Source organism: Apostichopus japonicus, chromosome 2 (assembly GCF_037975245.1).
Source record: "Apostichopus japonicus isolate 1M-3 chromosome 2, ASM3797524v1, whole genome shotgun sequence".
NCBI lineage: Eukaryota > Metazoa > Echinodermata > Holothuroidea > Aspidochirotida > Stichopodidae > Apostichopus > Apostichopus japonicus.
The window spans coordinates 16,676,902-16,704,609 of NC_092562.1; the positions used below are offsets into that span (position 1 = coordinate 16,676,902).

The 27,708-nt window shown below is 37.4% G+C and overlaps 1 protein-coding gene across 15 annotated transcripts in view; it reads right to left on the reverse strand.

The window, feature by feature from the left end:
* The window catches only part of LOC139980087 (dual specificity protein phosphatase CDC14AB-like), a 50,772-nt gene that overhangs the window by 12,080 nt on the left and 10,984 nt on the right, over positions 1-27,708 (reverse strand). For 6 of the 15 annotated variants that reach the window (XM_071991551.1, XM_071991542.1, XM_071991475.1 and 3 more), the window contains exons 5-15: positions 22,465-22,557; positions 21,303-21,382; positions 16,897-17,026; positions 14,040-14,127; positions 13,316-13,546; positions 12,420-12,558; positions 11,703-11,844; positions 11,152-11,255; positions 10,094-10,141; positions 7,759-7,785; positions 2,476-2,499 (exon numbers count right to left, since the gene is read on the reverse strand). In XM_071991551.1, the coding sequence (XP_071847652.1) occupies positions 2,476-2,499; positions 7,759-7,785; positions 10,094-10,141; positions 11,152-11,255; positions 11,703-11,844; positions 12,420-12,558; positions 13,316-13,546; positions 14,040-14,127; positions 16,897-17,026; positions 21,303-21,382; positions 22,465-22,557 (1,106 nt within the window). The remainder of the gene's footprint in view (positions 1-2,475; positions 2,500-7,758; positions 7,786-10,093; positions 10,142-11,151; positions 11,256-11,702; positions 11,845-12,419; positions 12,559-13,315; positions 13,547-14,039; positions 14,128-16,896; positions 17,027-21,302; positions 21,383-22,464; positions 22,558-27,708) is intronic. The other 9 variants (XM_071991569.1, XM_071991490.1, XM_071991561.1 and 6 more) reach the window with 3 other exon arrangements.

Sequence of the window (27,708 nt, forward strand, 5' to 3'; positions counted from 1 at the left end):
GATGAGGGAGATGGGGAGAGGTTGATGAGGGAGATGGGGAGAGGTTGATGAGGGAGATGGGGAGAGGTTGATGAGGGAGATGAGGAGAGGTTGATGAGGGAGATGGGGAGAGGTTGATGAGGGACATGGGGAGAGGTTGATGAGGGAGATGGGGAGAGGTTGATGAGGGAGATGGGGAGAGGTTGATGAGGGAGATGGGGAGAGGTTGATGAGGGAGATGGGGAGAGGTTGATGAGGGAGATGGGGAGAGGTTGATGAGGGACATGGGGAGAGGTTGATGAGGAGAGGTTGATGAGGGAGATGGGGAGAGGTTGATGAGGGACATGGGGAGAGGTTGATGAGGGAGATGGGGAGAGGTTGATGAGGGACATGGGGAGAGGTTGATGAGGGAGATGGGGAGAGGTTGATGAGGGAGATGGGGAGAGGTTGATGAGGGAGATGGGGAGAGGTTGATGAGGGAGATGAGGAGAGGTTGATGAGGGAGATGGGGAGAGGTTGATGAGGGACATGGGGAGAGGTTGATGAGGGAGATGGGGAGAGGTTGATGAGGGAGATGGGGAGAGGTTGATGAGGGAGATGGGGAGAGGTTGATGAGGGAGATGGGGAGAGGTTGATGAGGGAGATGGGGAGAGGTTGATGAGGGACATGGGGAGAGGTTGATGAGGAGAGGTTGATGAGGGAGATGGGGAGAGGTTGATGAGGGAGATGGGGAGAGGTTGATGAGGGAGATGGGGAGAGGTTGATGAGGGACATGGGGAGAGGTTGATGAGGGAGATGGGGAGAGGTTGATGAGGGACATGGGGAGAGGTTGATGAGGGAGATGGGGAGAGGTTGATGAGGGACATGGGGAGAGGTTGATGAGGGAGATGAGGAGAGGGAGATGAGGAGAGGTTGATGAGGGAGATGGGGAGAGGTTGATGAGGGACATGGGGAGAGGTTGATGAGGGAGATGGGGAGAGGTTGATGAGGGAGATGGGGAGAGGATGATGAGGGACATGGGGAGAGGTTGATGAGGGAGATGGGGAGAGGTTGATGAGGGAGATGGGGAGAGGATGATGAGGGAGATGGGGAGAGGTTGATGAGGGACATGGGGAGAGGTTGATGAGGGAGATGAGGAGAGGTTGATGAGGGAGATGGGGAGAGGTTGATGAGGGACATGGGAAGAGGTTGATGAGGGACATGGAGAGAGGTTGATGAGGGAAGGGTTGGCATTCCCATTCCTGTAAGCAATACACACAGAGATACTGTACTACAAGCTTCAGAGAGAAAAGCTTAATGCAAGGCTATATGTAGGCAATCACACTGGAGCAAACAGAACAACTATCAGTAATACATACGCATACATACATGGACAACTCAAATGACTTCTTATGATGGAGGGAGGGGAGAGGTGGGGGGGGTGGTGTGATGGAATTCACAGGCGAATGGGATGAAGAAGAAAAATTGCCAATTACCACATTTATCAAAATCTTGTATCTCAGACCTTTTTATTTTCAAATGAAAAGCTCAGATCTAATATGGGTTCCCTTTTTTTTCCTTTTCCAGAGATAACCTGTCCTCCACCCTGTCTAATTAAATCATGCGAAACAGAGGTTTGTTTTTCCAGGAGGTTCCTGCATCGCCTCGCTTATAATTAACTGTATGAGCATATAGTCAACACTTATAGGCTACATGTACGACCATGCTCTCTTATCACTGAACACTAGTAACATTCACAGTGTGGTTCAGGACTGTGATTGGTTGCTACCAGTACAGTCAACTTTACTTCTGCAGGTGACAAGTTCAATGCTTTTTTGGGTAACTATTCTGGCCTGCGGTCGGCTACGCTGATTCTCCCTCTTTATATCGCCACATTCCCGTACAGATTAAAGGAACAATGACCATCGAGAAAAACAAAACTATTTAGTGTGATGGCATTTTTGTGGATCGACAATCTGGTGTACACTCATTTGCAATGAATAAGGTATAACAATTGCCTAATTGGATGAATCAAGGAATAAGGTATCGTTAGCATTCTGATATTTTACGCTAGGAATTTAAACTGAAAATAACCCCACAAAGACATTGATATGTTCAGTTTATAAAGATTCTGCAGAATATCTAAAGGTTGAAGAGTTTGACAGTACTGTATGTGTTTCACTACTGTACAGTTCATGTGGATCCCTCTGACATTTTGGTACTAATACAACACCTCCCCTTTTATGTTCATACTGTATATTGACTTATACAAATCCATTGGTATGTTTGCTGCAAGTTTGGATCTGTAACCCATCTCCATAGTGATGAAGAGAATGATAACAGAGCTGACAACATTAATAAAAGCAACATATTTTGTCTGAGAAGAGTGTTGTATACATAGAAAGCATGATCCAACTAGCCACAAAAAAAACAGAAAAAAGAACCAACAACAGAAACAAACAAGATATTGTGAATGGACATGCGGATTTGGGAATGACGACAATTCAATGGCCTTACTTTTTACTAATGGCTTTGCTCCTGCTATAAGCATAATTAGTCATCCAACGATGAAGAAACAAAAAAAAAGATGAGTTAAAATGTTTAATTAATGATGGAAGGTACTGTGTGACCTGGGAAAGTTGAGATATTAATCAATTAGGTGAATGGATTACATTTCTCAATTCGAATGACCTAAACCATAAACCAACTTCAAACCAAATTCACTCACATTCCAAAAATATACCACTGTTTTGCTATAGAAATTGCCATAAAGTATATATATTCCCCTTCATGCAAACTAGACAATTAGTTGGTAGGTAACAGCAACAATATGGCTGCCTAGTAAGATTAAAAAAAAAAAAAAAAACCTGTCCTAATGTGTAAATTAGAAAAGGACTGATGAAATAGGTGACAATAATGAGAATATGCTAACAGACTCATTGATACTTTTCTCTAAATAACTCTTGAAACATATTGTAAGTATTAATTTTTACAACCACAATAACCTGTACTAAAACACATGTAGAATGGGGGTGGGATTGATGGGGGGGGGGAGGGGATATTGCACTGCAAGCAACAATCACTTGAGATCAAGTTCCAAAGGTGACAGCAACCATTCAGAGCACCATGTTGAGTTGACCATTAATGTCATCACACTGTTATAGTAAAAGGTGTCAGGCCTGACATAAGATACAGTTTATATATGAACTGAAGCTACCATCTTTAACAAACATCACATCAACTGTATGAAGGACTACACACTTGATATCTTTCACATCACCGTTGACTTTGATATTCACGTCATCCAATCGTCTCCCTTTAACACTGCTTGTGTCGAGTTGGCCGTCCATTTAATACTATATGTACCCACACATTTATGTACCCACACATTTAGGTATAAAAAAGGTGTCATACCCGACGACGTGAGCTGTCATTGATCAAACTTTAACAAGGAAGATTCCAACAAGTATTCTTTATTAAAGCAGCATTTTGCGTCCTTTTCTATGATCTTTCTCAACCTCACTGACTCCACTATGCCATAACGACATACATAACTAGCTTATCTATTTATATTTCACTTCAAATGGTGGCATAAAAGTCGAAAAAATTGCAACTTTTAACTTTGTTGTTCTCCAAGATATTTTCCGTTGGGAACCCAATAAACCTCGCCCATAATATGAATATTTAAACACTACGAACGTCATTGACAGATACGTAATATAACACCACGCTTGATTTGTGTACAGTCTATATGGCAGTTGTACCAGGGAGTTGCATAACAACTCCTTGGTTGTACCAAGGCAAAGTCTTGAATCTATTTTTAGCAACGGCTCATAACTAAACCTGCATCTCTGATTGGTTGAATTCAAACTAGTGGGTTTGGAAACTGAATGCGATTAATTTTGTATGTGGAATACTCGCCAATTAACGTTTTTGGCAGGGAAAAACTTGGCTAATATCTTAATTTGCTGTTTTGTGATTTGATGCATGTAAAAAAATTGATGGACATGTCAAAAAAGTAGAAAACGGCGATCAAACGCAAAATGCTCATGAATAAACATACTATTCACTGATTGGTGGAATTCAAACTAGTGGATTTGGAGATATGAAAACTTTGTCGAGGACACATTTACTCGTTATCGACATAAATCGTTTATTACTCTCTAATTAACGCTCTTGGCAGGGTGAAACTTGGATGGTATCTTAGTTTGCTGTTTTATGATTGATACATCTAAAAAAATCGATGCACATGTTAAAAAGGTGGAAAAAAGCGACCCAACGCAAAATGCTGCTTTAACCAAGCTAACTTGCTAACAGGCTAAACTTCAAATTTGACAGAGAATTCACAGAATTATATCAATTTGCCGTAACTTGCCATGACATGACATTCACACTTCTCTTCCTTTTTGTTGAGTTGGCTGTTAATATGGCCACACATTTTAGGTCAAAGGTTTTATAACATAGATGACTCTTATTGCTGTTGTAGGAAGCTATTTTCTTCTTCTTTTCTAAAAATATTTTTAACCAACTTATGAGTAATCACATACGGACATTCTCTCAACAATAGCATATACATGCGGTTTGATTACAATTCCCTACAGCGTATACATGCATGTGGTCTGTCTTCACCTCTCTGGATCTGGTTAAGTGATGCAGAGGCATAAACCCATCTCATTTGCATAAATTAAAAGTCTATGTTTACCTAGGAAGACAAATTGCAGAGGACCTCCTCTTAATTGTCTCTGGAGTGATCACCTTGGCCCATATCAAACCTTATACCACCATCCCTTATTTTGTCAATTCAAGCAGCATTTTGAGTCAATTTTGATAAGTTGCAACTTTCGACATTTGCCTTGTTTGCTGTAGGGATATTAAAATCCCATGACAACGTAAGTCATCAAGTATCTCTAATCAAGTTGCATTTTGAATAATGGAAGTAAAATCTAATTTTTTTATAAAATTTAAGTTTCCTATTTGTTTTTCACATGGTATTAGTAATAATATGAGAAAGTGTCCCTGTGACATTCATGTTATGTTGAGGACAGAATGAGATCATGAATTACCTTGCACATTAACATTCACTCGATGCGGAAACCATAGAGGGTCTCTTAGTTGGACCAGGTGCATCTTAGCTTGGAAAACACTCAGAAGATTCCGGATAATTGTGGACCATATACAACCAGCTGCTTACATATATGAATTAAAACTGTTTCTAACAAGGTTTAAACCCACCTACTTCTTGAGGTGCTTCATTATAACACACAGGTTGCTTTGATTAAAGCTCTGTGTAAAATTTATTGAGAAATGGCTTGTTTCTCGACCAATGAAGGATCACCTATTAGAAACACTAATTGAATTCACCTCATGCCACACCACACCAAAGGGTGTCTGTCGCCATATATACAGTCTTTCTTTCTTCTCTCCATCCCTTGTCTACTAATCCCCTTACATCTATCTCTTTGTGTTCACCATGCTCATTAACCTGTCTGTATTCTGTGCTATTTTTCCCTTCTGTTACTGTTACTTGTCATTTAGCCTTTGAAGAAGATGCTGCTAGGATCGCAACGTCAGGCAAACTTACTTTTACACATTCTCCTACACAGGCTCTCTAGTGGATAAGCAGTTTTATTTTATTTTGATGTATACAGTCGACTAACGACTATTGCACTCACATAAGACCAAACTCCAGCAAGCACAAAAATAAAATACCTTTGACAGTCAGTCAATTGATAAACTTAAGACTAAGTTACAGTATACTTCCACTTTGCACCACCATTCTATGACAAAAGATGGGTCACACAATGCTACGTATTTGTCATTCTGTCAAGACAAGCAGTTCTCATTGGGCCAAAAGCAACTCTTTGCATCACATAGATCATAACTGAAACAAACCTGAAGGAAAAAATACATAACATCTAAGATTTGTTGTAAAACTGTCATGCCGCACGATAAACACAGAAAACATCATCAACGGTTAACCCAAATACAGCAAATTTGGTATTGAGAAACAGGTAGGGGGTGGTGCTGGGTATTATTACTTCAAATGAAATCACCACACGCCACTCCCAAAAGCAGATTTTTTGAGGCGAGAATTTCCACGCCCTGTAACCGTGCCTGGCAGAATTTACCGCCACCCAAATACGGCAGGTGCAAATTGGCTGTTTCCAGTTTAGATACCAGATCACAAACAGGACGGTGATGGGGTAAGTTAGGATCAAGCAGCAAGGACTGCATAGGACATTAAATCAATTGTGCTCAAAGATTCACACAGTAGATCTGCAGAAATGATTATCTCTACATTTGATCAATCGATTCATCCTTGATGAGAAGAAGTTTGCAGCAGCTATTTCTAATCGACAAAGTGATTTACTGATAACAGTGCTACTTTGTATAAAAGTCTACAGGTGCTGTGAAGGCATTTTGTTGACCTAGAATAAGTGTTGTTTATAATTATTCGATGTCTGTCAAGTGTCTGCACGGTGGTAGTTTGTGCTGCCAATATAAACGCCTGCTTCTTTGTAATAAAGTTCGAAAGTACTCCATCACAGATGGAAATAGTACCTCAAAATTTCCAAATTTTATCAACTATACTTCCAGTTTATTGCATTTGTTATCAATTTTCCAAGACTTGCAAACAAAAAGGAAATTTGATCTCTTTGCCTTCCTTCCATCAACATTACTAAAACCTGTTTTTCTTCCAAAATCCATTTAATGAAAATGGAAAGAGCACTTTCTTGCTTTTATTTTCAAAATTTGATCATAATTTTCCCATTCGTTTTGCCATTGTTTGATTTCATCATTGTTTCAAGATTCTGACAATTCCACTGATGACAACCCCCCCCCCCCACCATTCCCCCTTCACATTAAAGGCAAACAATTATATGTTCCCTTTTGCTTTGTATTCCCTGAGCATGTAATTAACCAGACTACTTGCACAAGGGCTATACAAAGTTTCTCTTCAATTAGGAGATTACAATTAATTTCCACTTTTTTATCCTCTCTTTTTGTGGAACACAGTTTTCTGTAATTAGATTTTAATATAGTAATTATTAGTCAATTTGACTGACAGCTGCCCTCTCATCATCAAACTGCTAACGTTGCCAAAGTTGCAGCCATAGATTGCAGGGAAATGCCTTAATCCAAGTCGTACACTGGCAATTATATCTATTTTATGTGAACTGCAGCTTGCAAACTAAAAAGCCAGCTTTAATTAGAAAACAAATTGATCTGTGAATGTAGCAAGATGGCTTATTACAAAACAAGTTATTAGAAAGCAAGTTATTAGATATTTGGCTCTTAGATTGTGTCCAAGAACAACCTCCCCCACCCCCCCCCCCCGCCCACCCTCATCATTCTCTTGAAGAACACAATCACCATGCATGTTAAAAAATATATAAAAATTATGGGATATTTGCAGGCTAGGAGGCCCCCCACATGACAAACATCATATCAAGAGCAAAGGACAAACTTAAAAAAAAAAATTAAAAAAAAAGTTATGAAGATTAGTGTCAACTGAAATTTGTGTTTTTTGTCAGCTTTTTTTTTTTCTTCTACACATCTTATGAATTTTAATAAAAATCAAAAAATGAATGTGATGAAAAACATTCCCAACGTAAAGAAATTATAATGTTGCATTTGTTAAACCCTGTGCCTTTTTCGATACCCTTTTTCGGAAAAAGAATAAAGAAAGAAAAAAAAAGAACAGAAACGACAAAATGGTTTTTCGGCAGGAATAATTATTCATGCAAGACGGCAAGTCAAGTTGACAGGTTTTCAAGAAACAAAGGTCAGATGTTTTACCTTAAGATTGATCGAATTGCTCTTTGGCTGAGTAGAATAGTCAAAAGAACAACAAACATTGAGATATTAAAATGTCATAATAACACACAATATGGATATTAAGATAGATTCGTCCTTGCATGATGGTTAGACGGTTGGTAAGTTGCAATTAAAACCAATCTAATCAAAACAAACATTTACGACAACGGGACTGATGATACTTTCGAAAAAGATCAAAATGCGGAGGTTTTGATCGAAGGAAGATTCTATTGATTGTATGAGCTCTTAATACATAATCGATGGCATTTCTAAAAATTGACTTAACCAGTTTTTATTTCATTTTTAAGTTTCTGTGTACAGAACCTTGTATGAAATGTTGGAGAGAACGTTGACTGACTAGCTAGCCAGAATTTCTTAATATTATCCAATCGGATATCATTTTTACCATATTCATTTATTTTCAAAAATATGCTAAAAGCTGTAACATAGTTGTCAAGCAAGAATGACAGAATTATGCTAAAAATATTGAAGGTTTCCCCCCCCCCCCCAAGTAAAGAAAAACCCTGGTTTTTCATTCAAACCCCAGTTCAGGTAAATTTTGTAGGCAAACCTTTCCCAAACTTGCTTCGTCTCAATGGTTTTTTTTTTGTTTACCTTCTTCGTGGAACGGCTCTTTAACAATTACGGTAGAAAAGACCTAACAGATCAGTAATTAGGGCTATGGTGACTGTTTGGCAAACCAATAAGAAGGGGTGATAATATTCTGCTTCCAAGCAGAAGCCACCTCATTTGTTTCCTTTTGCATAAATTTTTTTGAAATTTGAGGTTATCAAAAACAACTATACATTCTTAAAGTTGTTAAAGTCTGTAAATGGTAAATCATCCCTAGCCCAATTGTTTAATAATGTAATTGTTGCTCAAGACACACACATACCCCCCCCCCCCACACCAACCAACTGGAGTGCAACAGCATCGACAAAAGTTGGTATCTTTTACATCCGATAAATTCAGGTTAACACGGTTCGTTAAAAGACCAAACAGATAGAGGGCAGAGGAGACAGAGAGATGAAACTATCTAAACTACACAAAGAAACTGATGTAGGGAAGGATGGTTATATAAAACAAATTCAATATGATTATAATATCTGGCATATAACATATCCATGACTCTATGCTTTGATAACAGCAGCATGCTACCTACTGATTAACAAATAACACTCACAAAAGGACAACGACCACAAGATAAGGCTGCGCGGTTTTACATCGGCCAAAGCAGGCAGGTATTAGTATATAAACAGACTTCCATGGCCATTTGTCGTTGATAATGCGATGTTTTCATGTTCTTTCAACAATATTTCAATGCGTTTTTAAGGACAGTTACAGACCTCAATAATTAAGGCTACCTCCTACTAATGGGCAAATTGGCTTCAGATTTTAATTGTGAATGCCTGCAACAAGTTTTCAATGTTGCTGATATTTTCACCCAAAAAATGCCACCATAGTATACCAGAGAATCTCACACTTGAGCCTCCAAATACGTCTAGCTATGTGTAACCATGGTTACATGGTCTCTTTTTATTTCAAAAGCATTTAAAATGCAATAGACCGGTTCCAATGTTTATCTGGTGAGTACCATGCAACCTTCCACAGCTCCCTCGACAAAACAATGCAAAAGATCTTTTCAGCGATAAGGGAACAAAGACTACCATAATTTTCTCCCAGCAGTTTATCTTATGTTTTAGTTTTGACCAAACAATGTTTCATTCTTTTCCAGACTACAAATGATATTTGGCATTGTAGGTTGATAGTAGGCACAGAATGATTAGCCACCGACTAGCCTAAAATCCTGTCTTTGTATCTTGTAATTCTAGAGTACTCCTCATTCCTCCTACACAGGGTGTTCTCAATCTATGAGGGCCACAGAGAGACATTTTGTTAAAGCAAATCGCCAGAGAGATTGTCAAAACCTCATTACACCTAGAATTTGAAATCTGGAACAATTTTGTGAAATTCTTCTTTGCCTGAAGTAGACACTTTTTGAAGGATAAAAGCCTTGTGGTCTTATCCTGGGTAGGTCTGTTAGGGTGCTCAAACCTAAGGCCTGAATGGTCTGGATATGCGATACATGCAAGATTGTGGCTGGAAAGTTTTCGCAGGCTAAATCGAAACCACGTCTGAGGGCCAGATTAAACCCATTATGGCCCTCCTAATGAAAGCCCCTGCTCTACCATATAGGACAATAAAACAAGGACTCAACTGTTGTTATTAAACAATGCAACCATATAAGACAATAATACAAGGACTCAACTGTTGTTAGTAAACAATGCACCATTGTTTTATGGACATTGTTACTCACCTGATTGGCTGGGTCGTGAAACGTGAATGCAGCTTTCCGTCCTCCGTTCTATAAATTAAACAAATCGATAATTTCCAAAATGATGACTTGGCCTTCTGAACCACCTTTTTTTATGTCTGTACTTTAGCAGCAGTGACACACCCTACAGTGTTTTCTTTGTACACCCAAGGGATGTTAAGTTATAAACTACTTCATAAAACTTCAATGAAACTTGTTGACCAATGCATTTTCTTCACTTTTACTGCATATAACTGTCTGTGGTGTCAGAATTTTTTTTTTCCTTTTGAATTCCCAAACTTTCAGTTATTGGTACATAGTTTGAAGCACTTGGTTAAGCTCTCTACTGTAAGTCTACTGCATTAAAATGACATATAATAACATAATAATAATAATAACAACATAAATAAGCAGCAGTTAATTATACGACGCTTAAGCGACCACAAATGTGGGTGAAACCCGCAAGGGCTTATGGATTACAACGTACACGTCGGGTGGCTTCCAATTCAACATTTTAACTCAAATTTTGAAATCTTTTCAATTAAGAATGTCAATTCCACCGGGACTCAAACCCGGGCCTCCCGCTTTATATGCTGATACCCTAACCACTAGGCTATGGACGCTGATTGTATGTCCAGAGGTTCCAAACCGGTAAGGAAGGTCGTAATTCCACTGTAGGCGTTTGTCACCTGTATCGAACAATACTAGTTCTGTTTTGGTGACATATTTGTCTTACTCTAGAGATCAAACATGATGCTAACCAACTCGAAATCTTTTGTGATTCCTAAAGCCAAATTTTGAAAGAGATACTTTGAACAGACTTTATGTTAATGAAATGGAGGTAAACGACAAGGCAAATGAATATATATATATATATATATATATATATATATATATATATGTATATATATATATATATATATATACATATATATACATATATATGTATATATATATATATTTATATATATATATATATATATATATATATATATATATATATACATATATATATATATAGACAAATAGATGGAGGTATGAATGTGTACACATATACTTACTTGAGGCCCCCTGTAGATGCTGATCTTGTCTTCCTTGTACTCTTAAGATGACGCAGTTTGTCCCCCTGGGTCATTTTGTCTTCACTTTGTCCGGGCTGTGAATCCTGTTGAGAATAAGAGGGGTGTCCGATATTGGCAAATTAGCGGAAAATACAAATTCCAACAGGCTCACAGTGTTGATTATAGCCAGTGAGTTTGGTTTGAAGGAGCAGTCTAACTACTTTACTGGACAGAGTTGAGGGCGTTGTCTTTTGTACTCAGCTTGTCATAAATTAAACAATTTATACACTACAATAAGTAGCACAATTCTTGCACAATTTCCACATATTATTTTCTGTTGCTTTTGCAGAATATGTCTCCATAATTTACTATTTAAACAGTGTACTAAGCTCAGAGAGACTTGCAACATAATCCAAAATTGCTTGCCAATTAATTGACTCATCGATTACAAAAGTGAAAATTTCCAGAACGTTCATTCCAATCTGTTAGACATCCGGAAGGCAACATCATACAGAATTAACTGAAAGTCTAAAATTAATTGCAGGTCTCACTTTGTCCAGGACGGTGGCGGAATCGTGCAGGGAGATATCGTCGACCCCTATCAGGACGTGGGATACCCCATGTTTACTATTCTGGCCTTCACGGGCTTTCTTCCTGTGGATGTCTCCTTGCACCCACATACTGGCCTGCTTCCTGAAAGTGGGATGAAATCAAGAGGAAGATGACCAGGCAGCCATTGGTCGATAGCATTCTAGGTCAAACAGATCACGAGTGTATACTATACTGACATAGTAACTAGACACTAACAAATGGTGAAAGGGCTGGTTGTGAGGAATAAGGTATATAATGGACCCCTTACTGATCAAACCCGTAGAAAAGAAAATTAAATTGAAAGAAAACAGACTAGGACATCCGCAGTAATATTTCCATTGTTCAGTTAATATATATACATATAAATAAATATATGTATTTATATATATATATATATATGTATGTACATATAAATATAACGTAGTATATACAGTTCAGTACAAGCAATATAGTGCTCAATACAACTGGTGCAGGCAACCTGATGAGTTGCCATTGCTATATATAGGGACCACCAAGGACTAGATAGCTCAGTTGGTAGCAAACAGGACTTGTAACTCAGAGGTCCCTGGTTGGAATCTTGTTCTGGGCAAAAATTACTTCGCTAATTTCAAAAACAAAACAAAACAGAAAAAAAGAGAAACAACATTTACAAAAAGACCAAAAAAAAAATGACTAACTCTTCCATGAAGTGCTGTTGTGGGCCAATAATAGATCCGGGCCTGGATATTCTAATCCATCCTAGGGCCTCAGCAGCTGTAAACCGATAATGTTTCATGATGTAACATCCAATCAGGGTTCCTGTCCTGCCAAGACCAGCTATCAACCAAATAAAAAAAAAAATTAACACAACATAAACTTGACAATTTCAGAAGTAAAATAATTTTTTTTTCTGAAACACAATTAAAAGAGTTATTATTGCGCATCTAGTTAAGCTGGCTTTTCAAAGAATCTTTTATTTTTCTGAAAGAAGCTCCAGTCAAAGTATCTTTTGGCACCATACACAATATGATTTTTAATGTGTTTATGAACACAAAAAGGACAGGGTGTAGTTGTTTAATTTTCTAGTGCAAAAGCAACTTTCAGCACACAGATTTATCCATCCAATTTTCTCTGGATAAAACCTAAAACACAAAATTCCAAAATACATTTCCCTTGTTGTAGTACACTGTGTAGTACACTTTAAAAGTCTAATGGAGGAAAATCACATAAACTTCAGACACAATTTTATTCAAATATATATAATATAAATATCATCACTCACCTATAAATGAGAGTGGATAGACACCATTGTTCACTTAACAATCTAGTCCATTTCCTTGAGTTCATTCCCAATAAGAACTTGAAATCCGATAGACTAATGGGGGGGAATTTTTCACTTTAAGCTTCCCAAATTACTCAGTAATACTCATTTGCATTAATTATAACTAGGCGATCGAGGGAGCTCTGACGATTTGAGTTGGGGTGAAAAGTCAACTGTCTGCATTAATATTTTTCGAATCGAGAACTAATCATTTCTGTAATCTACAGACCGGTATTCATTTCCAAGAGAGACTCTGTGAGGAAGTTAACATACCTTTGCAGTGCACAGCAATCCCGCCCTCTGCACTTTCGGCGATGGTCAGGAATTTCTGGACGATGTCGTCGGTGGGAACGCTGCCATCGATGAAGAAGAGATCGTGATGGTCGAAACCGGCATCGCTGAATTTGCGGGCTTCGTAAAGCTTCTTATTCAACCTGATCACACACGTTATGTTATGCTTACGGAAGTACGGGAAATAGGCTTCTGGGGCGTGTAATGGGTAACCTGTGAAGTCGAGAAGGGATTAATAACCTGTTATGTTATGCTTACAGAAGTACAGGAAATAGGCTTCTGGGGCATGTAATGGGTAACCTGTGAAGTTGAGAAGGAATTAATAACCTGTTATGTTAACGGAAGTACAGGAAATAGGCTTCTGGGGCATGTAACGGGTAACCTGTGAAGTCGAGAAGGGATTAATGACCTCGTGTTACATTTTTCTAAAATTAATACATGAATAAATGAACAGATAGAAAGTCACTGAAAAGAATAATACCTTGGATGACGAAGATATATATTAGCGCTTGGCCATGTTGAAGCATGGACTGTAGTACACTTAAAACCTTAAAAAAGCTTATTGGGATATTATCAAAACCTAAACTTTCTCAAAACTCTTTCATTTTCTCGAGTACTTTAACTGTGGGAACTTTCTTTCAAGAAGCGGTGAACACTCTGTTACTGTTTCAACAAACATCTCGTTTCCAGGATAACAGTCACTTACCGTTTTCAATTTTACTCTTCTGGTGAGGGCCACTGAAAGCTAAAAACTTCCCTGGTACTATCCAGTTAAAATCGCCATTTTCCACACGCTGAAAGCAAAGCAAAGCAAAACAACATCGTGAGATATTCATATGCATTTATATGGTAACCATTGTACAAGCTTCCCAAATGTGGCTTACAAGATATTCTGTATTACTTGCCACCCCTGTGTCACGCCCCAGCCTCTCCCTCCCTCCCTCCAACCCCCCCCCCCCTTTCCATTCTGCACAGTCTTTAGACACAAGCAAATAAAGTGCAGAAAAAATATAGAATTTGGTCTTGACAAACATTTTATATGCCTTAATCAAGATAAGTCTGCTTGCAAACAAGACTTACCAAGACAATACAGTAGTTTGAAACAAGTTTCAGACCACATACCAAATCATTGGGATTTACTAACTCCTATGAGCAGAACACAGACCAAGAAATTGCTCAACTTCATAAGATTTAGGAAGAGTTTATATCTTTGTTTCGTGTCAAATTCACAAACATTTGTTAAGCAAGGAATTGCTGTTTACTGTTTGTAGCAGTTTTGAAGTTTATCAAGAAATGTCTTTATTATCATGGAACGGCTTGAACGTACAAGATTTCTGTTTAAAAACACTCCTAGACCCACTGTTGCAATTTGGCAAATATTTTTAATACGATATATCAGACCAGATGTTCCCTGTCTACAAGAATTGCAAAAAGATTCATTTGCTCTTTTCAAATTTTGTTTATAATATCCCTGTCACTTTTCCCCTTGTTGATTACTTTATTAAAGAATTCAAAAATCATTTGACGGATGGAAGAAACTTGATCTCTCCTCCTCTTTTACACGGAGAGAACTTCTCCGATGAAAACATAAATCCATCAATGTTGTTTACTTCTGTAGACATGTCATGCACAATTTAGGAAACTGGCCACATTAATAAAAGATGAAATATAAATCATAGTGTAATCGTATTGTCACAGTTTGAAACATTGCAGGCCAAGGGCTGGCTAATTTCACAGACAGTCAAGATTCTCGCAACCGTCGCCACGAAAACGGTTTGCAACACATATTTTTACTGACAGACTTAGACTATTTGACTCGCCAAGCAGGGACGAAGCTACGGTGGTAAATAAATACTACAGTTTTGAATTAGTAACGATCATGTCAGCCATTTTTCTTCTGTCGTGAAGTGTTTTTAATCGATGCAAGGCATGATGTAGATAAACCTTGACTACAAGCCGTCTAACTCGCCTTCGATCCCTGTATTATCATCCCGCCATCTCCAGGAAGGGAGACAAACCAAAATCAATTCGGTCAGACCAAGGAATTATCCATAAATCAATAAAGTCAACAGGCCACAAATTATTCCTCCTGACAGGATGTGAAAGAAAAGAGACATTGGAAGTTCTACCAATGCAAGGGGGTAAAACCAACATATGGATCCAGAGGCTTTTGTCATTACGATGCTACTGTCATTTTGACACAAGGGAATTGTAAGTGCCCTGGTTGGTAATTTTCCTTCCTTTCTTCTTTTGCAGCCATTGTTCAAACCACCAGGTATTGGAGAAACTGATACATCAGGTCCATACAAAAGCCCGTTACATGAATGCACAGACTCATCTTTCAGATGCACGGTACTAGTAAAGTCACTTGTTGACTTTTGAACAGATTTACTGTACATAGATACATATATAGAATGATATCACTTTCTCATCCTGGGGTATCTCTATTCAAGTAAAGTAAATCAGCCACTTGCTAAAATAAAAATAAATCTTTCAAATTTCTACCGGCTGAAATCATGTTCTCGCTGGCAATTTTGCGAATTATAAGACACATCGGGTTACTGTTACAGGTAACTTTTGAAAAGCAGCTTAATAATATCTGCTGATAATAAGCAGTACTACAGGGCTTATGTTACTGACAGAAATCATTTCGAATCTTGAACTGACGATTATCCACCAACTTACAGTTTCAAGTTCTCAATGACCACTGGCAGAAAATTGCCAGTGCTTTTTTTTTTGTGTGCAAATGGCAATATCTGCTGGTATTTCAACCAGTAAAAAGCCCAAATTTCAACACTACACAGCTAAGACAATTGCTATAATTAGATTCATAACACCATGACTTCAGTTGAAGGTATCGTAGGAACAGTCAAAATCATCAACATGTATCCCAACAATGACAGTTCAAAGTCCAATGTGGCACATTTCCTATTTAAAGCATCATCAACATGTTTATCCACATCAAGGTTTTCTTTCTTGGAGCGGAGGTCAGGGTGTGCGAAAGGGGGATGGGGGTTTTCCCTGAGGAGGACAAGGGGCTTAATCGGCATGATGTCGTGAAATTTTTCCATTTATTAAAAATTCCTTACAACCTTCACTCCTAACCACTTACAGTATACTGTACGATGGCTGCTTTGTCAAGTGTTAACTCTTTATTGTACAGCATCCTGATCTCTAATCAGGTAATTTCGAGCACTATTTCTTTTCACTTTTTCGCCCCTTTTGATTCCAAAATCTGACGTATATATATGTAAACAGCAATACCCAACAGATGCCTTCATCTCTGCCAAGAGCAGTCAAGTTCATTTACGTAAAAACAAAAAAACAGAAAAAAAAACAAAAACAACAACAAGAGTGGCAATCATGATCACGTCAATTTTTTTTTTCAAACACAATATCCTGCAAAATCTCTCAAATTTCAAAATCCAGTGAGATACATATCCGATGGAAACCAAACCCAGGCCGATATCTCGGTCTGTTTTTCGTTTCGGACGAGCCGATCCCCGATTCTAATTAATTTTTCCTACAGACTACAGCCTATTTTGTCGCATTGCCATAGTTACCTCGTAGTGTTCGTATTCCTCGACGTCAAAATCTTCAAAGTTGAGGAAACCGTGGGTGATGGCCTTGTCGATTGCCTTCAGGCAATCTAACAGAGTGAGATTATAAGTGCATTCTCCGAAAGAAGCGTCCCTGATGAAAGAGAGAGAGAGAGGGGGAGACCAAAAGGCAACGTGACAATATAACAAAATAAAACGTACTCTATACATAATACAGTAAATATAAATGCTTGCGGTTCTCCACCGCAACTGATAATATGAAGAGATACAGATATATTAATATTAACGACAGAGAGAAATTATTCCAGATTAGGAAAAAAGTGACGTTAGTCTGGGAAAATGATTTTTTTTTCTATGTTTTTAGAAATGAGAAAGCTTTTCTTTCCCAAATTTAATTTCTTACTGAATTTTTAAAAGTCAGGAGGGTTTTGAATGATAACAATTTTTAGCAGAAAAGTAAGTTGTTTTCCTTCTGGAGCCAAAAGCAATTTTGCAGACTTTACATTCTGACATTCTGTTAATAAAAAGTCAGACATGTGTGGGATTACAGTATGTACCACTGTTGCCAAATTGAGCCATCTCTCCCAGCGATACTCCTTTCAGCCTTGTAACCGTGTACGTAACTATAACAACAATACAGTTGACTAGAGTGGTGTATCTGGCAATGTGTTTGCATATCATGTGATTTCTCCACAATACAACACTGTACTGTATGACATGAAAACTGAACATATTGGGGAATCGCAGAGATTATACTACTGTAGATAGCCCCAATGATTTCAGGATCAAAATAGTTGAAAAGTAGTTTGTGACAGGACACTCTGGCTGGTAGCATGAAAGAGTAGGTCAGTTTCAGAGGTTGCAAGAACAGTTTTGACACGGTTAAGTGAGAGTGCGATGGTTGTGCAGAGATATGTAATGTCATGCAGTACACCCACACTGATGCATAGGCAGTCATACAGTAGGTGTAGCAACTGACACAAGTAACCTTGCCTTATACGACTGAATACACTTTATAGTAGGACACAGTAGTTAAATGCATGTTACACTATCACGAGTACACTGCCACAGTACATGTCCATTATGCACTATCCATCACTGAAGTATGGATATTATTTTGAACAGTGCATTCCATTATGTACACTAACACTACTGTAGCTAAATGCAAGCTATACTTGCATCAAAGGACAGTACATGTCCATTATGCACCATCCCACCCACACTAAAGTATGGATTTATTTTTTGAAACGTACAGTCCATTGTTAAAACACAGGGAAGAAATTATCTGATATGATCACATAGCAAAATGCAATATTGCAGAAAATGGGCAAGTTTTATGTAGAGCCTTCAGTATGGTACTTTTCGTGTGTCGCAAGGGATGTGCTTTGCCAGCGTTTTATCAGAAGCAGGATTCTCAAACCCTGCTACTCTACGGTACACAAAGAGTGTACACTAAGTTATTCCCTGTTACACAACAACAATGATAAACCTTGTACAACTGTAACAACCTACAGTACAGTAGGCCTGCCATCTTTAGAACTGAAGCCCTATGTAGTTGCACACGCATAGTATACATATGTACAACATACATAAGTCGTTCTCTCATATCGCTCCAGAATCAGTCTCCACTCAGGTCTAAAATTTCTCAAATCAACTTTAACAGTAACTTTCTAAATGTTCTTTGTGAAATGCAATAAAGTCACATCCAAGAGAGAAAGGGAACTGAGTACGAAACAGACGAAAACAAAACAAGATAAGACAAGCTAAAAATAAATCACAAATTCTTTCTATTTCTCATATATAAGTAAAAAGCTTTTCAAAATGAAACTATCCACTTTCTGTTCAATGGCAAACCAATAGTATTACAGCTCCAGGCTTTTGCACTGCTTTTATTTTTTGTTTTTGTCTCTCCTTTTTATTTTAACTTTTCTTTATTAAAAGACTTTTTATAGATTGATCAGTTCACTTGATAAATCTGCACGAGCTGACCTCTTTTCTCTGAACACATCAACCTGTTACTCCTAAAGTGTACTTTCAGCCTCTGCATCGCAGAGTCGCCGCGCAGCTATCGTCTCCCGTTTCGAGTAATAAACGACACGAAGACTGTCTCCGCGACATCTCATTACTTATGGCGAAACAGACGGTGCATATCCTCACTGGAGAAAGCGGGGGGGGGGGGGGTATCGGAAAGATTTTATCAAGGAAATTCAAATCTGGAGAGTCTTTTTGATGGTTATACTTTAGAGAAGAAGGAGATAAGAGAGGAAAATTTTACTGTTTAGACTTTCAGACTAATCAGGAATGAAACAAGAGACTGCAGACAAATTTGAGAAACCGAAGATAACACCAAAAGTTTCCTCCTTTGGAATTGAATTCCAGATAATTATTTGTTTTCAATAGGAAGTGATCATACTTTGATTGTCTAATCCTAACTTGAGTAAGATTTAAGAGTTGATTTTGATAAATGTCTGGATGCTGTTTCACTCCCCAAAAGCTCTGTTAACAAAAAATTCATGTACTGTAGGTTTATCTTCTGAATGGTAGATTTGGGGAGGAAAGAAAAAGTGGGCGATGCTCCAGAAATTGGGGGGCGGGGGGGGGGGGGAGCGGATGCAGTGCTAAAACTTCCAGTCATGTGGTTTAGGCAGAAAGGGAAGAAGGTATAGAGGGTTGAGACAAGTACAGTAAGTGAGGAACAAATTAACATCGAGATACTAAAACTGGCTGCTACTACAGTAAATAAAGAAACTATGGACGGCTCAATCTGCAGGAAGTTTGTGTCCGACAAATTTAATGGGTTCCTTTGCTTCTTCTTTTAATTTTTAGTTCCAAACCCCTGAAAGATTCCTGTATCTGTATACCCGGTTTCATCATTCTTGGTGCAATTTTGGTAGGTTTAAGTAACAGTTCTTATCAGTTTCAGATAACTTTCAATCGACTGTACAGAATAGTACCATGTGCTTACTGTACCAACACACTTATAATCATTCAATCTACAGAAAATTTGGTGTATAACAAATTTGAATAAATTCAAATTTGGTGTATAACAAATTTGAATAAATTCGTTTTATTTATTGTTTCTTTGTTTTTGCAATCCTTTGAATGTAATATATTTCATTTCATTGTTCCTGATCAAATGTTGGTGGGATTAAGATTGCAGCATCAGCATATGCAATGTACGACAAACGACCTGCAGCACTTCTTTAATAGTATGTGGAAAGTGTATAATACTTCAAGCATGGTAACTAGTAAAAAGTTTCCACTGTGAGAACCTTACCTGAGTACATAGTCACAGCGGCAAACAGTGAGTGTGTCTGTGTTTTGCACTGAATGTTCTTTACAGTACTGCTTACAAGTGATCATTTTATTTTTAATTTATTATTCTTATTTTTTTTGGCTTTATGTCTTTAATCCCTTTCAAGTACTGTACATCAAAAGTAAAAATCTCATTCGGATTGATTCACATATTGTTCCACTTTGATAATGTTCTTTGCAATCAAAGCCACCCGCATATTTTACAGTGATACTACCAATATCATATTGGCACAGGTGTATTTTAACCATTCATAATGGATGACTGAGAAAAGGAAAAAGACAATCAAACGCAAACGGAGAGATAAAATGTCCATTCCTTCCGACAGAAAGCTTTGATGACAGAACTAGACTCTACAATTACCCACAGCGAGAAGGATGACACAGTTTGGCCTTTTCTGATGTAGCTTTAGGGCTTATTTACCGATTGGAAAGACGAAGCCAGCATCGTTATTAAAATCTGGCCGAGAGATTTATTGGTGTGACAGAACGGGACAGGGTAAACCTAGATTTTTTATTAAGGCAGTACTGCATAATGGTAGCTACGCTTAGTCCGTTTCACCCTACTGTACTGTACTGTCAAATTTAGCTCATATAGTCGAAAGGACGATCAAGATTGGAACAACGTAGGTTTGTTCGAGGAACGAACATTTTGTCAGAGATTATTAAAAGTTACAATAATTAATTTTCTCCTACGATTGGTAACTAAAAAGGGAGAGAGCATGACGTATTTATTGTACAATAAGTTCCGACTAGCTAGTTAACATTAAAGATCAGAATGGTTTCCCCCAAAATATGCTATTAAGTCATATAATGGTCACCCATGCTCAAATTTCCCATCCATGGAGTATACGCCACAAGGGCCCTAACAGAGGGGTTCAAATGTGAAGCAAACATTAATGCTCTTTACACCCATCTAAAACAAATCTTCAAGAGGTCAGAGCAAATATGATTATTGAAAAAGGAGAGTTAGCCTTGGCTGGAAGCAAAAGTAACGAAACCTAATTTGACAAATTTGTTGTCTTGTGTTCGCGACATTGCTTGGCGGGTACAAATGTAACTCCGACATGGTCTCGGTCATATATAACGCACATTACCTGAATGGTAAATACGGTGGGTTGTTTCCAGACACTAGAGGGCGGTATGCTTCTTCCGGTGTCTTCTTTAAGTAGAGGACCTGCATACATAAGAAAAGAAACCATTGGAATCAATCAAAATTTCAGTCTTCTTTGAAAGAACTTAAAAAATAAAATAAATGAGTACAGTACTCTCATCTTATACAGGAACTATTAAAACTAGTGTTGTGAAAAAGAAAGCGTTAAATACAGTACTTTGTCTTATTGAGAAGGTTAACCTAAACTTTCATCATCATTTTCCTGGACATGGTTGTAGCACATACAATCAATAGAACTTTTACTTTCGGAGACAGAATGATAAATTTTCCGACATTTAAGTTAATGAAAAACACATACGGATCATCACAAGACCGAAAACAAATGTAAAGTTCTGGGTAAGAATACCACATAAACCCCATTAAATTAGACACTTGGTAATTCCAGGGTCATATAGGGTGTGATTAATGGGAACAGCAATCAAAACATTCCAACAGTAGATCTTTCTGTATGAATCAAAACTCTAAACTTTGGGTTTGTTGCACTGTCTTGAAAATTTTCAGAACTCACATGTGATCCATCCCTCCTATTCTTCCCCCATCCCTCCTACTCTGCCCCCCCTGCCTACTCCCCAACCCCCAACACATAATCAACACATCCTGTAAACCTCCATTGACGAGTAACACTTGTTTAATTATTTAGGGGATCGATTCATTTCTTTGAGTTCTGTAGAGTTTTAAAGTTATTCCTTGGGTTTTTCTTGTGATGGAAACTTGACCATGGAGTGGCCACAACAAAAGAACACCAACAATATGGTGTGAATGCAACACAAAAGGAATTCAAGCCGACATCCTGTATCGAAATACTATTGTTCAGTTTCTTATCAAAACAATGTCTGAAGGACTATATGATCAGAGAGGCTTCTGTAAAGTAATTAAAAATGGGAACTAAAGGTCTGGTCAATGAAAATCAACACAAAAACGAAGATAACACAGTAAGCAGTACAGTTCTGTCTATAAGTTTTTTATGAAGAAGAAACCTTTGTTATGTACTCAGTCCCTCTATTCTAATAAACATGACATTTATTACACAGATTTTTCAAGGACTTTATCCTTAAAACAGATTATAATTCATGGCAGATACTTACGGCATATGCTCCAATTAAGAAAGCTGCATTTGCTCGTTTCCTTGAATCAAAGCTTGTGTAGTGGATTATCTTCTTTTTGCTAAGTGTAAAAGACTGGAGAAATGCAAATCAGAAAAAATAGAAATTGAAGATAATACTACTGAATATTGACAAATATGTACTTTAACAGTCGAAAACATTTACTTATATATTAAAACAAATAAATGTTCGAACCGCAAAAAATTACAATCAAAGCATTGCTTTCAATTAAGACTTTTCAATGGATGGTAGAATGAGATGGTGGCAGCACACCGTAGACCTGTCTGACCAGAAACGACCAGTTACAAAATTTCCAGCCGAATGTTACAAGATTGCTATCAACAAGGAAGAGCAAGAGTGCACTGTATATTAGTTGTGTGCAGACAGGTTTAACGATGTACTGTACACAATGATGTAATAGTACATGTACATGATACTATAGGTGCACATCACAGATCTTGTTTTGACTGGAAAAATGTAGACCCCGGGGGTTTGCAAACAGCTTGACTGTATCTAGAGTAAACACTGTAACTACTGTAGTAAAACATACAGTACATGTACTATGGAATAGTACAGGTAGCCTATACCCAGAATTTAGTATGCACTGACGTTGTGTAGTAAGTTAGAGATATACACAGTAATTATGATGATAGTTTGTTATCTACAGTAAGTTGTAAAGTATTGAAGACCTGATTTCCATGACTATGAATCAAAGCCACCCAAGGTGCGAGAGATTCTTACGAACCCTTATAGATGTGCGGTTACTCAGTACTTACTGTGCTGCGCTGTGCACTAAACATTAGCATTGCTTTTAGACTATATTCATATCTTCCCAGGGACCTACAGTATGACCTCTGCATGAACCTGTTTTTGTACAGGTACAGACCTAGCTGTGTGTGATATTTGAGCTTGTAAGGAACTAACTTAATTATCTGTAGAGGAAACAATTCCTGTATCTAGTTTAGGAACACTTGGCATAATCACCACTTCATGTACTAAACAGACATATATACCATACACTATAACTGTACGCAACGTATCTAGATGTAATGTATGAAATTATTTGCAAAATACTGTATCTTTGAAATAAAATTTGACTGGTTAGGCAAGCAAATGGGATTTTTCTGGTTCCAATTTCTATCAAAAAGGAATTTGTCAAAATGGTGACTGATGTGACAATGAACTTCACTGCATATAGCTACAGTACAGATAAACAATACTGAACTCCTTATGCAAGTACAGTGCCAGTCTCAAACAACCATACAGTTTGTCACACATTCACTGACCACTACTTAAATATCCTATCAGAGCTCATGAATACAATTGAGGTCTTCTTCAAAATTATTTCTTGAGTCATTTATATATAGCAATACACTGCTAAAACATCATCAAACTATGTTAGTCAGTCTGTGGCAATTCTTCTTAATATGAAGCAGGTTTGTTTTAATTAAGGTGAGCAGAGAGAGATCTACATAAAAAAAAAAATTAAAAAAAAAAAAAAAAATTCACTGTGATCACTGAATTATTTCCATCAGTAAGTTGGTCTACCTATCATAATATATATATACTGTATTATTTTTAGTAGTACTTACTATCAATAAATTTGGGACATGTCAATAAAGTGTGCATTGAACCATATACTGATACTGTATAGCTCTATATCAGGGAGTTGTTCCATAACAACTCCCTATAGTACCTATATATTGTGTGCTATATATACACTGTATATTGAACATATACAGAACTTTAATACTGTATATACTGTACTGTGCTTGCTGGTGCCTAGTAATTAAATCTGGCACTCCAGCCTAGTTAGGAATCTTGACAATGTGTGTTGATATGATCTGTGGTTACTCAATTGCTCTTCCTCTGATCTGCAAGACAACTACAGTACACTGTGAAAGATAAAGTGTCCTCCAGAGAGGCTAAAACTGTCGCTCCCGCATAGATCCACAGTACATTGCTCGAAGTTTAGGCGCTGAACTTGCAGTACGTGTGTAGTACACACGATAAAATTATGCGTCCCCCACCCTTCTGTTGAGTTTAAAATATGTTGTACTGTACAGCAATTAACTACTTACTTAACAAACAAGAAAACAAGGGGGAGGATGGGGGAGGAAGGGAGTGGATGGGGTGTGAGGAGGGATAAGAAAAACAGCCGGTAGAAAGAGTAGAAGGAAACAGTGGATATGTCTCGTGTTTAAAATTTAGTACAGTTCAAAAAAGTAGCAAGGTATAACTTTTTTGCATCCTAGACATATGTGTAGTGCAAAGGTGTATGTACAGTAAACCTACAGTCTAATGTAGAAGTAGGTTCCCCATTACTTTACAAAATAATTACAGAACTTACTTCAGGTCAACTAGTCACAAAGACAAACCCATTTATGGAATGCGGATATGACAATCAGTCCCTATTGGATGAGAGCTCTACAGTAATTGTACCTTTGTTGTGTATCCAGAACTTGTCACTTGGCTCCCAATTGTACAATGACTACAGTACTGTATAGTACTGTGCTGGTAATGAGATATCATTACTGTACAATTCATATCTAAATAATTCCCTGAAATTGCACTTAAACAAGTTTCATCAGTTATAGACAGAGCATTGATCTCTTATATCGACCCTGGACAAATTTTCAAAATTAATTTCAAACAGAAATAGTTAGCAATTTAGATACTAAATCAAGGGTGGTCCATTTCCAGGAATAGCAAAATGCTTTTTGATACAGGGCTGATAAACATTTGCTGAGCAGGCCTACAACTTAGTAGGGTTTATGCAGTATGTATACTGTACATTCAGATACAGTCTCTCAAGAGTTGGAATATTATTAGAACATTGAGATGGCCAGATTATCAACTTGAGCAGAGAAATCGTTTGTCCCTCAAACTTAATTTGTAAATGCTACAGTGAGGCTGTTACAGTGCTAAACTGTACCTGTACCTTGAATCGATAACATTGGAAATAACTCTGTCGAACGTTGGAAGTAAATTTACCTACATGATGTAGGTACTACAAGATTTATTCTTTTTAAATTTAATTAATTCTGGAAGGAAGCGTGGTCTTTAAATACTCTTTAGGGAGAATTGGATACACTGCACAGATAAAGGCAAAGGATTAGTCACTCATTCATTATTAGATATGATATTCCTTCCCTACACTTCCTCAGTGTTAATTACAGGGACGGTACCTGGCAATAATAATATAAACCTTTCTACAGTGAATACCTTCAATCGATCTACTGTAGATACAACTTAGCTGCCGGAGACCTACTGTACATACGCAATAGACAATTGATTTCAAAGTGAATTACACAAAGGATGTATGTACATATACTGTACTAGTTTCAGTCATACAGTATTGTAGATATTAGATAAGACTGTTCTTAACTTATACATGCATGGAGTAATTTATCCCGCAGTGTATTGCAAAATGTTTACTGCACAGGTACAGCACATGTTTGCAAAATGATCAAACCGCTATACAAACGCAAAGATTAAATAGCAGTTTTTGTACATACATGTACCAAATGTGTTTTTCTTGTAATTTTTTACACACTAGTATACAAAAGTCCAAGCACTTAAAACTAAGGTATATAAAACTTTCAACTTTGAACAATAAATTATTCTCTGTACATAATTAATGTTCGGAACTCGTACCTACTACATGAAATTTCAACTTTGAACACTAACATATTCTCTGTAATTAATGTTCGGAACTCGTACTACACATTGAACACTAAATTATCCCCTGTAAGGATTCCCTGTTATTAGTATTCAGAACTTGTACATACTGTATAGATCAGTATCTGTCTGTTGTAATGTTTTGAAAGCAGCTTCTAGCAACGAGCCAATTTTGATAAAGGTTGGATATCAATGTTCACTGCTAATGTGCAGTACAGTATGCCTGTATGTACTGTGCAGACTTTATTAAAATCCCAGACATGTACAGTCAAATATTTGAGTTCATAATCTTACCCACTGTAAGTTCATATTTCATGTCAGACATATATGATCAATGCATGCTATTTGGGAGAATTTTCAAGTTTGGGCTGTAAGTTTTAACATCAATATATTTTGTATTTTTGTTTACAGTAAGTCATGAATCTTTAACGTGCAGATCAGATCACTGTGGATAAACTATAGATGCTGGTGAGACCCGCATAATTAAGTGTAGTACCCTGTCACAAAACAGAGAAAGGCTTGAAATTACAAATGTGCAAAGTGCTATAGCCCTGCAACCCTGATTGAATTACAATTCAACAGGCCGGACGATGATTAAACTGTCAGCTGCTTGCCTCAAGTGAGAAAAGTAAATATATGCACAAAAATTTATATAGTATACACATATATAAGACAGAAATTTAGGCTACGGATAGATCTATATACATTGACTTTCTGTTACAAATTTCAGTTGTCAAAATTTGGTTTATTGGCCATGGCCTTAGTGCAGTTACACTGTGATGTGAAGGATGAACTTTGAGACAGAAGACTAGATCTAAATGTAAACAAACTGCTTTATACAGTAAGTCGTCTTGGAAGTTGGACAAGTATTAGGAAATTGTCAGTAACAGTATTTTATACATGTATATAAACAGTTTATTATTTGATTTTGAACTATACACAACTATATTACTTAGTAGAACAGTCCATGTATGTATGTGGTCTTGACACTGTGTACAGGTACATACCTGTACTGTGTACATATGTGTTATATACACTTGTCAAGCATGTACACAGTACCGTAGTACATTTATTAACAGTATGTACAGTACATGTAAAGTAATGTACAGTGCAACAAACAATAAACTCAATTTACTGTACAGTACAATACAGGAATTTTAATGTACAAACGTTTCTCATATTCATATTGCTGGTTTCGATCAAAAATCTCAAATCAATAGCTTGACAAAAGTGAAACAGAAAATGTTGATCACCCTTAACTGATTTCAATATAATTGTCAATTAACTTCACCGGGAGTGATAATGGCACTGTAAACTTATGTACTGTAGGTGCCTTGTAGAATGCCTTTCATTTCAAATACATGTATAGTCTCATAGTACTTTGCAAATTGAGTAGGAAAAGAAATGGACCCCCATCTATCCTTCCCCCCCCCCCAGCCAACCTGCACAGTTAAAGTTTGTGATAGGAGGTGAATGATCACAAATATGGGGACGGAAGTTACAGTATCAGACAGATAACAATTTTAGAAATCATATTCATTTTAA